General features: G+C 47.3%; 1 protein-coding gene across 1 annotated transcript in view; it reads right to left on the bottom strand.

The window, feature by feature from the left end:
* Positions 1-521: 521 nt before the first annotated feature.
* Positions 522-13,237, bottom strand: part of LOC115144507 (uncharacterized) — a 12,990-nt gene continuing 274 nt past the window's right edge. Inside the window, exons 2-3 of the mRNA XM_065002322.1 lie at positions 1,629-3,140; positions 522-1,162 (exon numbers count right to left, since the gene is read on the bottom strand). Of these exons, the coding sequence (XP_064858394.1) occupies positions 522-1,162; positions 1,629-3,140 (2,153 nt within the window). The remainder of the gene's footprint in view (positions 1,163-1,628; positions 3,141-13,237) is intronic.

Below are 13,237 nucleotides of genomic sequence, written 5' to 3'. Positions count from 1 at the left end.
TCAATCAATTAACCAATCAAATTATATTTTATTTGGATGTCTCTTTTAACAAAAATGTCAGTATCAAACAGACATTTTACTTTACTTTCTAGGTTTTGTATATGTAAGTCATGTTTGGGGAGTGGGAAGGGACTGGATAGTGGGGAAGTGGGAGGGGCTGGACAGTGGGGAAGGGGACTGGACAGTGGGGGAGTGGGAGGGGACTGGACAGTGGGGGGAGGGCGTTGGACAGTGAGGAGGGGAAGGGGGCTGGACAGTAGGGGAGGAGGGGCTGGACAGTGGGGGAGTAGAAGGGCGCTGGACAGTGGGGGGAGTAGAAGGAGGCTGGACAGTGGGGGAGTGGGAGGAAGCTGGACAGTAGGGGAGTGGGAGGGGACTGGACAGTGGGGGAGTGGGAGGGAGCTGGACAGTGGGGGAGGGGCTGGACAGTAGGGAAGTGGGAAGGGCTGGAAAGTAGGGGAGGGGGAGTGGGTAGGGACTGGGGAGTGGGAAGGGACTGGACAGTGGGGAAGTGGGAGGGGCTAGACAGTGGGGGAGTCGGAGGGAGCTGGACAGTGGGTGAGTGGGAGGGGCTGGACAGTGGGGGAGTGGGAGGGGCTGGACAGTGGGGAGTGGGGGGAGCTGGACAGTGGGGGAGGGGTTGGACAGTAGGGAAGTGGGAAGGGCTGGAAAGTAGTGGAGGGGGAGTGGAAGGGACTGGGGAGTGGGAAGGGACTGGACAGTGGGGAAGTGGGAGGAGCTGGACAGTGGGTGAGTGGGAGGGGCTGGACAGTGGGGGAGTGGGAGGGGCTGGACAGTGGGGAGTGGCAGGGAGCTGGACAGTGGGGGAGTGGAAGGGGCTGGAGTGTGGGAGGGTTGGTCAGTGGGGGAGTGGGAGGGGCTGGGACAGTGGGGGTGGAGTGGGCTGGACAGTGAGGTAGTGGAAGGGTGCTGGACAGTGAGGGGGTTGGAGTGGGCTGGACCGTGGGGAAGTAGGAGTGGCTGGAGGGTAGGGTAGGGGGCTGGACAGAGGGTGGGTTGGATGGGCTGGACAGAGGGGAAGTGGGAGGTGCTGGACAGTGGGGAGGGGGCTGGACAGTGGGGGAGTGGGAGGGGGCTGGACAGTGGGGGGCTGGACAGAGCGAGGTTGGAGAGGGCTGGGCAGAGAGGGAGTGGAAGGGGTCTGGACAGTTGGGGAGTGGGTCAATTGAAAATTGTTAACAAATATAGCATTGTACTCTGGTTAAGTTGTATTTTCATGTTATTTATGACATATCCATTGACATATATTTGGAATATTTGTGCCAATAAACACAAAATCAACGTGCCAATAATCAATCAATCCTTTAACCAATCAAATCATATTTTATTTGGATATCCCTTTTTTTGGATATCCCTTCTGGAAAGTAGGGGAAGGGGCTGGACAGAGGGGGTTGGAGTGGGCTGGACAGAGGGGGGTTGGAGTGGGCTGGACAGAGGGGGTGGAAGGGGGCTGGACAGGGGGAGTGGAAGGGGGCTGGACAGAGGGAGGGTTAGATTGGGCTGGACAGAGTGGGAGTGGAAGGGGCTGGACAGAGGGGGGTTGGAGTGGGCTGGACAGAGTGGGAGTGGAAGGGAGCTGGACAGAGTGGGAGTGGAAGGGGCTGGACAGGGGGGTTTGAGTGGGCTGGACAGAGTGGGAGTGGAAGGGGGCTGGACAGAGGGGGTTGGAGTGGGCTGGACAGAGTGGGAGTGGAAGGGGGGCTGGACAGGGGGTGGAGTGGGCTGGACAGAGTGGGAGTGGAAGGGGCTGGACAGAGGGGGGTTGGAGTGGGCTGGACAGAGTGGGAGTGGAAGGGGCTGGACAGAGGGGGTTGGACTGGGCTGGACAGAGGGGGATTGGAGTGGGTTGGACAGTTGGGAGGGGGCTGGGCGGTGGGGGAAGGGGATGGAGCTGGACAGTGGGGTAGTGGGAGGGCGCTGGATAGTGGGGAGGGGGCTTGACAGTGGGGGAGTGGAAGGGGACTGGACATTGGGAGAGGGGCTGGACAGTGGGGGAGTGGGAAGAAGCTGGACAGTAGGGGAGTGGAAGGGGGCTGGACAGTGGGGGAGGGGCTGGACAGAGGGGGTTGGAGTGGGCTGGACAGAGTGGGAGTGGAAGGGGGCTGGACAGAGGGGGTTGGAGTGGGCTGGACAGAGTGGGAGTGGAAGGGGCTGGACAGAGGGGGTTGGAGTGGGCTGGACAGAGGGGGGTTGGAGTGGGCTGGACAGAGTGGGAGTGGAAGGGGGCTGGACAGAGGGGGGTTGGACTGGGCTGGACAGAGGGGGATTGGAGTGGTTGGACAGTTGGGAGGGGCTGGGCAGTGGGGGAAGGGGATGGAGCTGGACAGTGGGGTAGTGGGAGGGCGCTGGATAGTGGGGAGGGGGCTTGACAGTGGGGGAGTGGAAGGGGACTGGACATTGGGAGAGGGGGCTGGACAGTGGGGGAGAGGAAGAAGCTGGACAGTAGGGGAGTGGAAGGGGCTGGACAGTGGGGGAGGGGCTGGACAGTGGGGAAGTGGGAGGGGACTGGACAGTGGGGGAGTGGGAGGGCACTGGATAGTGGGGGAGTGGGAGGTGGCTGGACAGTGGGGAAGGGGACTGGACAGTGGGGTAGTGGGAGGACTGGACAGTGGGGGAGGGCGCTGGACAGTGGGGAGGGGAAAGGGGCTGGACAGTAGGGGAGGAGGGGCTGGACAGTGGGGAACTGGGAGGGGACTGGACAGTAGGGGAGTGGAAGGGGGCTGGACATTGGGGGAGGGGCTGGAAAGTGGGGAAGTGGGGGAGTGGGAAGGGACTGGACAGTGGGGGAGTGGGAGGGCACTGGACAGTGGGGGAGTGGGAGGTGGCTGGACAGTGGGGAAGGGGCCTGGACAGTGGGGTAGTGGGAGGGGTCTGGACAGTGGGGGAGAGGGGAGGCTGGACAGTGGGGAAGTGGGAGGGCTGGACAGTGGGGGAGGGGAGGGGGCTGGACAGTGAGGGAGTGGGAGGGAGGGGACTGGACAGTGGGGGGAGTGGAAGAGGGCCGGACAGTGGGGTGGGGGGTGGACAGTGGGGGGAGTGGAAGGGGGCTGGATGGTAGAGGAGGGGGCTGGACAGTGGTGGAGTGGAAGGAGGCTGGACAGTGGGGGAATGGGAGGGTGCTGGACAGTGGGGGAGTGGGAGGGGCTGGACAGTGGGTTAGTGGGAGGAGGCTGGACAATGGGTTAGTGGGAGGGGGCTGGACAATGGGTTAGTGGGAGGGGGCTGGACAGTGGGTTAGTGGGAGGGGCTGGACAGTGGGGTTAGTGGGACGGGGCTGGACAATGGGTTAGTGGGAGGGGCTGGACAGTGGGTTAGTGGGAGGAGGCTGGACATTGGGTTAGTGGGAGGGGGCTGGACAATGGGTTAGTGGGAGGGGGCTGGACAGTGGGTTAGTGGGAGGAGGCTGGACAATGGGTTAGTGGGAGGGGGCTGGACAGTGGGTTAGTGGGAGGGGGCTGGACAGTGGGTTAGTGGGAGGGGGCTGGACAGTGGGTTAGTGGGAGGGGGCTGGACAGTGGAGGGGTAGTTGTATTTATAGTGTGTGTTCACGTTGCTTAGCGTCCCTTCAACACCAGAGCAGATAATAAAATCATTGGGTTGCGTCACTGTGGGGCCACCCGCTACAACACATTGTCGCCTCCAGAGCGCTAACACTAACTACACTGGAATGGCACACGCATGGAATGCTATGCTGAGAGAAAGGGAGAGAGAGAGAGAGAGGATGGGAGAGAGAAAGAGGCAGAGGGTGAGAGATCAAGAGGAAGGGAGAGACAGAGAGGAAGGGAGAGATAGGCAGAGGGGGAGAGATAGAGAGGAATGGAGAGAGAGAGGCAGAGGGGGAGAGAGATAGAGAGGAAGGGAGAGAGAGAGAGGCAGAGGGGGAGAGAAATAGAGAGGAAGGGAGAGAGAGAGGAAGGGAGAGAGATATAGAGAGGAAGGGAGAGAGAGAGAGAGTGTGTTGCATCACCCTGACACCGGAACAGGAGAGTAATGTTACTGGAGGGTAATGTAACTGCAGGGTAATGTAACTTCAGGGTAATGTAACTTCAGGGTAATGTAACTGCAGGGCAATGTAACTGCATGACAATGTTACTGTATGGTATTGTTACTGGATGGTAATGTAACTGGAGGGTAATGTTACTGGATGGTAATGTAACTGGAGGGTAATGTAACTGGAGGGCAATGTAACTGGAGGGTAATGCTACTAGATGGTAATGTAACTGGATGATAATGTAACTGGAGGGTAATGTAACTGGAGGGTAATGCTACTGTATGGTAATGTTACCGGAGGGTATCGTTACTGGAGGGTAATGTAGCTGGAGGGTAATGTAATTGGATGGTAATGTAACCAGAGGGTAATGTAACTGGAGGGTAATGCTACTGTATGGTACTGTTACTGGAGGGTAATGTCACTGGAGGGTAATGTAACTGGATGGTAATGTAACTGGAGGGTAATGCTACGGTATGGTAATGTTACTGGAGGGCAATGTTACTGGAGGGTAATGTTACTGGAGGGTATGGTTACTGGAGGGTAATGTAACTGGAGGGAAATGTTACTGTAGGGTAATGTTACTGGAGGGTAATGTAACTGGAGGGTAATGTTACTGGAGGGTAACAAAACATTGATTAAATGTGAAGTGATACAGTTGTAGGTAAGTCCTGATGTCATCTGTAGCCCTGGGTGAACCCTAAGTGTTTATCCCAAATTGCACCCTATTTCCAATATAGCGCAGTACTTTTGACCTGTAGTGCACTACATTGGGGGGGGGGTGCAATTTGGGATGTACACTAATACCAAAAGTGTGATAGTCAGATACAGTATAACCCTATATATTCATGCTAGCCTGAGTTCCAGTCTGCTTGTGCTATTATGCCAACTGCCTGTCACTCATTGTCATGACAATGACAACAATGGAGTACACAAGAGCACAAACTGATCTGGGACCAGGCTATAACCCTGCTGGTCTCTCTAAAGAAGATCAGGACTATGAAAAGTACAGCCAAGACACAAACGACTTGACCCGCTCTTCAGAAGTACTCGTTTCAAAAGCGAATCCATTGCAGAGTATTGTTTTTCAAACCGCTTTTAAATTCATTCCATACTCCTTTTACAAGGTACAAATGAAAATAGGAAAACAGGAAACTCCTGGCCCTTTCCCAGAGGCGTGGTGTGAAGTTCCTCGATATGAGTGACAGATATACTGTCTGACTTGAGTTGAGTTGTCATTCTTGATTGACCCATTGTACTTTTGTTGGAGAATAAGTGTGTGTGTGTGTGCGTGCGTGCGTGCGTGTGTGTGCGTGTGTGTGTGTGCGTGCGTGCGTGCGTGTGTGTGCGTGCGTGCATGCGTGTGCGTGCGTGTATGTGTGTGTGTGTGTGTGTGTGTGCATGCGTGCGTGCGTGCGCGTGCGTGCGTGTGCGTGCGTGTGTGTGCGTGCGTGCGTGCGGGTGCGTGCGTGTGTGTGTGTGTGTGTGTGTGTGGGAGGGGATATCCCTGTTCCCTCCCTTTACTGAGAACCTTGTTGGTGTCGGATTCAGGAGACAGAGGTGTGGCAGCAGCGTTCCCCATCCCTATCACACACACCTCGTTCGCTGGGAAAGGGCCTGGCACGTTACAACAGGGAAATGGAAAAGGTTTTGATGGGGGACTAACTATTAAAAGGGCTGAGGGATCAGAAAGAGAACAGGAAGTAGGTTAGTGAGACTGTGAGACTATACACCCTTTACCAAAACTTTGAACAATGCTCCTCCGCTCCACCCCAAGGCCCCTCCCCTCCGCCCCAATGCTCCTCCGCTCCGCATCAAGGCCCCCAGATGCCCATTGTCAGCGCTGGGCACTGCTGGGAAGCCCTCTATTTATTTAAGTGAATACGATCCTTAATAAATCGCTTCACACCTCTGCAAAGGGCTTTAAAATAACCCCGTTCTCAGTCAGCATTAGTTATATAAGTATAGTCATATCAGTGGAGGAGGACTATGACACAGTGCTATTCGCAATCTGACGTTTGCTGCAATTCGACAAAAGTCTAGATTCGACGTGAGTTTGTGAAAAGATGCATTTATAGTGTTATTATAACGTATTCTGTTAGTTACATGTTTGCAATATTACACAGCAAACCAGATTCTGTGAATCTGAGTCTTCCCATTGCTTGTCTCCGGCAAGTCTAGTTGCTATGAAGTAAGAACACACCTGCTCCTCTCCTCTGCCAGGGTCAAGGCAACCATGTCACAATAGGAACACAGTGTCTGACCAATTAACTGTGTGTGAGTGTGTAAGTGTGTGTGTGAGTGTGTGTGTAAGTGTGTGTGGGAGTGTGTACGTGTGTGTGTGTGTGAGTGTGTAAGTGTGTGTGGGAGTGTGTACATGTGTGTGAGTGTGTAAGTGTGTGTGTGAGTGTGTAAGTGTGTGTGTGTGTGTGTGTGTAAGTGTGTGTGTGAGTGTGTAAGTGTGTGTGTGAGTGTGTGTGTGTGTGTGTTTGACTGTGTAAGTGTGTGTGTGTAAGTGTGAGTGTGTAAGTGTGTGTGTGTGTGTGTAAGTGTGTGTGTGAGTGTGGCGATTGTCCTATGATCTCTTTCACATAATGTAAAGACATGCTTTACAGTATATCAAGTCAGTGTCTGGGGATAGCAGAAGTTTCTTATCTCGGGTGGACGTACTTTTACTTTTTTCATACCCCAGATTGTATTGATGCTAAAGCATGGTTACACTGTTATTTATAGGTGTGTTTAAGGTTATTCACGTGTGTGTGTAGCATCCCAAGATGTTTATATGTAAACTCATGCTGTTGAATGTTAATTGAACAGGATGTGAAAGGGCTTCTTCCCATTGGTCAGATGCATGATGGGTATTGGTATTGAAGACACAGACAGAGACAGACAGGGTTGGTGTGCTACCGGGTACAGGAATGATTGAAGCCTGGCTTTTCGTTTGAGTTGATGAGGCTTTTAGTTCATCGTCCTGTTTGTGTGTTTTTGTAACTTCTTCTACAGTCACCGGCTATAATAATAATAATTCTTCACCTGCAATTAAAAAGCAAAAACACACAAACACATCTTCCTCATCTGCATCCTCACTGTTCCAATCCAACCGCATGGTCAACCTCACAGTGTGTATGCTTGCCGGCCTGCCTGCCTGCCTGCCTGAGTGCCTGCCTGCCTGCCTGCCTGCCTGCCTGCCTGCCTGCGTGACAGCGGCTCAGTGTAATGGTTGCTGATGGTAATCCATCCTATCACAGGGAATCAGTGGGGGGACATCCTGAGGGGTTGGAGGTCATTCTCATTAACTTCCTGTTCCTGTTTTCAAACTTCAGTCACCATGGCGATACAGACCCCTCAAATTACACCACTATCCCAGAATTCATTCAGTGGTGATTTGGAAGAGAAAAACACAGATTAAGTTCACTTAGGCACATAAGCCTAAAAGATAAACATTATAAAGATGCTGTTGAGAAATACTATAATGAAAGTAGCAGTTTGGTGTTGTGTACATGTGTAACATTAACCAGAGTTCACCAGATGTTCGTCACAGACTGTTCACAACATGTTCACAGGAGGATTGCCGGCTTGCTGATTTCTGTTTCTAAAATGCATTAGTACTTTTTGTTATGTCAAAGCACATCAAAAGTGAGAGCATTTGAGAACATGAGAGAACTTTCAACGGTTGTCCCAAAAACTCCTTTTAACATTTGAGATTTCCTCACATCTGCACTTGAGCTGCAACCTTGTTTGTGGGTTTTATTTCGAAAGCTTTTTTATTTTGGGCCGAGCTGGGAGGGATGTAGGCATTGCTAGTTCTCCAAGACAGAGGAGGTCTGTGGCTGTGTATCCCAAATGGTTTGTTCCAAAGGGCTCTCTGGTCAAAAGTTGTGCACTATATAGGGAATATGGTGCCATTTGTGATGTACATCAAGTCTGTAAGTTCAGCTGTGACCTCCAGCATTTTAATGAAATGTATTTAACCTTGAGTTAGCCAGACGAGTCCGTTTAAGTTAAGAACAGTCTTGAAAAAGGATTTGCTTGTTAATGTTTTGGACGATTGGACAGTCAGAGTTCAAATGGACATTTCCGTCTTTTGATTAAAACGTTTGTAAAAGGGTCTGTTTCCACAAGGCTTCTCTGATTCAGACTAACTAAACAGTCTGAGATACAAACAGTACAAGGAAATAGAAAGTACACAGAATCCTTATTGGCATGATCTGATTCTTTTGGGACCTGGGCCAGTATTCATAAAGCATCTCCAAGTAGGAGTGCTGATCCAGGATCAGGTTCCCCCTGTCCATGTAATGTTATCCATTATGAGCTAAAATCCAAAACTGATTCTACATCAGCCCTCTACTCTGAGACTCTTTGTGAATACGGGCCCAGATGCTTAGCTTCCAAGCTTTTTACTACAGTAATGGCCTTCATGGGGGGGATTTAAAGTATGTCCAATTCCAGCAATTCACATAGACAAAAACTTGTTCAAATGCTTTTGCTTCAAGCTAAACTGTGACGTGAACTGCTAAGGACCATGCAGTGAAGACCTGCAGAAATGCTTTTGGCCTGATCATGTAAAGCTGCACATATCTGGCTCTCCCTGCCTGGCAACAAGAGATCTATAGGGGAAATGATCCAGACGCTGGTAGAAATAGACAAAGCCTCTTCAGTGGACCAGCCCAGACCCAGAACCTGTCTGATCTGATACTACCACGGAAGGGTTGAACTCCAAACCCAACAATAGCCAGACCCACCATAGAAACTCCTATTCACAAGAGAGTGGTCTTTCCCTTACTAACATTATTTTTCGTTTTAAAGGTCCGATGCAGCAGTTTTGATCTCAATATCAAATCATTTCTGGGTAACAAGTGCCTGACTGCGATTGTTTTCAACAAAAATTGTCAAAAATAATCAAAAATAGCTTTTTAGCAAAGAGCAAAGCAAGAATTTAGCTAGCACTGTCTGAGTGAGAGTGGTTTGACTGGGGAGGGGAAAACAGAAAATGTAGCTGTTATTGGCAGAGAGGTTTGGAACTCTCTTATTGGTCTATTAGCTAAATTACCACATGTCACCATGGAAACTCACTCTCACAGAAACAGGTTGACATATCAGGGGTCTTTTCAAACAGCTCTTACACTAAAAGGGCTCGATCATCATTTTCATAATTTCACACTATTATTCCAACTTCACAGTGAAGAAATATATATAAAACATAGGGGAAAAAATCACATTTTTGACTGCACTTGGCCTTTAACATTTTTACATCTCTTTCTTTTCTTTCATTTATCGGTGTAGTGATTTACTGTGAACTGTGAACTCTAAGGTGTATTGTATCTGGGACAGTATTATGGGTGGAGTTTGTGGTTGGCACTGTGGTGCCGCCTTGTATCAGGAAATTCACATTGTGTTAGGAAAGAATGGCAGGTCCATTAAACATGTGATTACCATCAGTTACATTGTCATTCTCCCGTGCCTCACCGTAGAGGAAGGATCATTCACAATAGAAACAACTTGGACTGTGCCAGTCTGGTCTAATGGTAGCCGACTATGAAACCCCATACATACCACTTGTGACGGGGCTACGAATCTCGCCTTGGCCCCTAATCTCTGTCTCCTTCTGTATTTGTCTCCTTCTCTACCTTCCGACCATAAACAGTCAAATAGAAACAACAAAAAAATTGCTTTGACTCACACGCCTGGTGCTCCTATAGCTGGGCACACTCTACCTCTGCTTAAGTCAGCTCTTATGTTGATGTCTTGCCAAAGAACACAACAGTTGTATTAATTTGCGTATTTATCATGCAGTCGGGCCTCATAAATTCAAGGCCTATAAAGCACTAATTTAATGCATTACTAGTATAGGTCTGTTTATCAACTCAATTGTCCACCAGTTGCAGAACTCGGCGAAGCGAAGGTCTGTGCCATGTATAATCCCTTAAAAGACCTTTGCTTGAAAAACAAGAAAGAATAGGCAATATTACTGTTCGTCCCTCTTGAGACGCTGTAACAACGACACAGCTAACAGGGCCTTCAGAAAGTATTCACGCCCATTGACATTCTCCACATTTTGTTGTGTAACAGCCTGAATTTGAAATTGATTCAATTGAGATATTGAGTCACTGACCTACACATAATGCCCCATTATGTGAAAGTGGAATAAAGTTTTTCGAAATGTTTTCTAATTAATAAAAAATGTATTGAGTCAATAAGTATTCAACCACATTGTTATGGTAAGCATAAATCAATTCAGTAATATAAATGTGCTTATACAAGTCACATAATATGTTGCATGGACTCACTCGGTGTGCAATAATAGTGTTTAACATGATTTTTGAATGATTATCTCTGTACCCCGCACAAACAATTATCTGTAAGGTCCCTCAGTCGAGCTGTGAATTTCAAACACAGATTCAACCACAAGACCAGTGAGGTTTTCCAATGCTTTGCAAAGAAGGGCACCTATTAGTAGATGGGTAAAAAAAAATAAAAAGCAGACCTTGAATATCATGTTGAGCATGGTAAAGTTATTAATTACACTTTGGATGGTGTTTCTCCAAGTCATTACAAAGATACGGGCGTCTTTCCTAACTCAGTTGCCAGAGAGGAAGGAAACTATGAGGCCAGTGATGCCATGAGGTCAATGGTGACTTTAAAACAGTTCCAGAGTTTAATGGCTGTGACAGGAAAAAACTGAGGATGGATCAACAACATTGTAGTTACTCCACAATGCTAACCTAATTGACGGAGGGACAAGAAGGACGTCTGTACAGAATAAACATATTCCAAAACATGCATCCTGTTTGCAACACGACACCAAAAAAAAAAAAAAAAAAGTGTTATGTTTGGGGAAAATCCAATACAACACATTACCGAGTACCACTGTCCATATTTTCAAGCATAGTGGTGGCTGTATCATGTTATGGGTATGCTTGTAATCATTAAGGACTGGGGAGTTTTTCAGGATAAAAAATAAACGTAATGGAGCTAAGCACAGGCAAAATCCTAGAGAAAAACCTGTTTCAGTCTGTATTCCACCAGACACTGGAAGATGAATTCACCTGTCAGCAGGACAATAACCTAAAACATGAGGCCAAATCTGCACTGAAGTTATTACCAAGAAGACAGTGAATGTTCCTGAGTGGCCGAGTTATAGTTTTGACTTAAATCTACTTTAAAATCTATGGCAATACTTGAAAATTGTTGTCTAACAATGATGAACAACCAATTTGACAGAGATTGAAGAATTTTTTAAAGAATAATGGTCAAATGTTGCACAATCCAGGTGTGGAAAGCTCTTAGAGACTCACAGCTGTAATCACTGCCAAAGCTGCTTCTGCAAAGTATTGACTCAGGGGTGTAAATACTTACGTGAATTAGATAATGCTGTGTTTCATTTTTAATACATTTGCAAAAATGTCTCAAAACATTTTTCATTTTGTCATTATGGGGTATTGTGTGTTGATGTGTGATACATTTTTTAAAATCAGGCTGTAACAACAAAATGTGAAATAAGTCAAGGGTTAAAGAAAACTTTCTGAAGACACTGTACATTTCCTCAAAATAGTCATCAATAATCTAAGATATATCAAGAAACCTGTAATTAATTATGACGTTTTTACAGAGGAGGTCTTAGTTGTGCAATTTTACATCTAAGATGTTTCTCAAGTAAAAAAATGTGTATGAAAACTAGTAATCTCTCGTTTAAAAACAACAAAAACTGAATTGAAGAATCCCATCCATGGTTCCCACTCCTCCAGTAGTACAATCACCAACAAAGAGGTGTAGACTTCGGCTACTAACCTTTGACTTGCCTCAAGAAAAAAGTTGTATGCGCGAACAAACAAAAACCTGCCAAACACCAAAACGAACAAAAACGTCACAAAACATTGTCATAATATATGTGCAAACTGTTTCGACTGGGTATCATGCTACAAGCATTATGATCCAGGAGGGACTTCCATCAAAGTGCTTTTGGTACTTTCTGTCCCCAATAGGCATCAGTCCAGTGATCTCTTCCTTCCAGACATGATTTCCGTTCTGTAATCCCTTGTGGTCGTCATCACAGCTCACGATCAAAACGGCAGAGTGTTTTAGCCTGGTGGTCCAGTCCACACTACATATGCACACACTCACTTTTGCAATAAGCCTAAAATGTTTGCCCTTAAACTGTGTGTGTATTTGTCACACTGGGATGTGAAACTCTACAGATGGTCCCAACACAGATTACAAGTCTCCACTTTCACTCTATGTAAATTGAACCTTTATTTAACTAAGCAAGTTATTTAAGAACAAATTCTAATTTACAATGATGGCCAACTGGGAACAGTGGGTTAACTGGCCTAGGAACAGTGGGTTAACTGGCCTAGGAACAGTGGGTTAACTGGCCTAGGAACAGTGGGTTAACTGCCTTGTTCAGGGGCAGAACGACAGATTTTTACCTTGTCAGCTCAGGGATTCAATCTAGCAACCTTTCGGTTAGTGTCCCAACGCTCTAACCACTAGACTACCTGCCGCCCCTATTACACCAAACACATGTGTTTTTCTCACACACACAAACCACTTTAAGTCTCAGTGTTCAGAGGGAACACCATACAAGGAGAACAGGTCAGAACAGGACAAGTCATTTTGTTCCAGGTTTTCTAAAGTTGATTAGATTGAAAATAAAGCTTTTGTAAAGTCACTAAGTAAGTCACTATGATTCGATGGCGATATATTGGATTGGCCTTCGATCCAAAATAGAGAGGACATACATTTGGCTTCATGTTCACAGTTTGCCTTTACACCGAACAAAAAATATAAATGTAACACGTAACAATTTCTACAATTTTACTTACAGACCATATAAGGTTACAGACCATATAAGGTTACAGACCATATAAGGTTACAGACCATATAAGGTTACAGACCATATAAGGTTACAGACCATGTAAGGTTACAGACCATATAAGGTTACAGACCATATAAGGTTACAGACCATATAAGGTTACAGATCATGTAAGGTTACAGACCATGTAAGGTTACAGATCATATAAGGTTACAGATCATATAAGGTTACAGTTCATAAAAGGTTACAGACCATGTAAGGTTACAGACCATATAAGGTTACAGACCATATAAGGTTACAGACCATATAAGGTTACAGATCATATAAGGTTACAGACCATATAAGGTTACAGACCATATAAGGTTACAGTTCATATAAGGAAATCAGTCAATTTAAATAAATTCCTTAGGCCCTAA

The sequence above is a fragment of the Oncorhynchus nerka genome, linkage group LG16, assembly GCF_034236695.1.
Source record: "Oncorhynchus nerka isolate Pitt River linkage group LG16, Oner_Uvic_2.0, whole genome shotgun sequence".
Classification (NCBI taxonomy): Eukaryota; Metazoa; Chordata; class Actinopteri; order Salmoniformes; family Salmonidae; genus Oncorhynchus; species Oncorhynchus nerka.
This window is presented reverse-complemented; position numbering and strand designations above follow the sequence as displayed.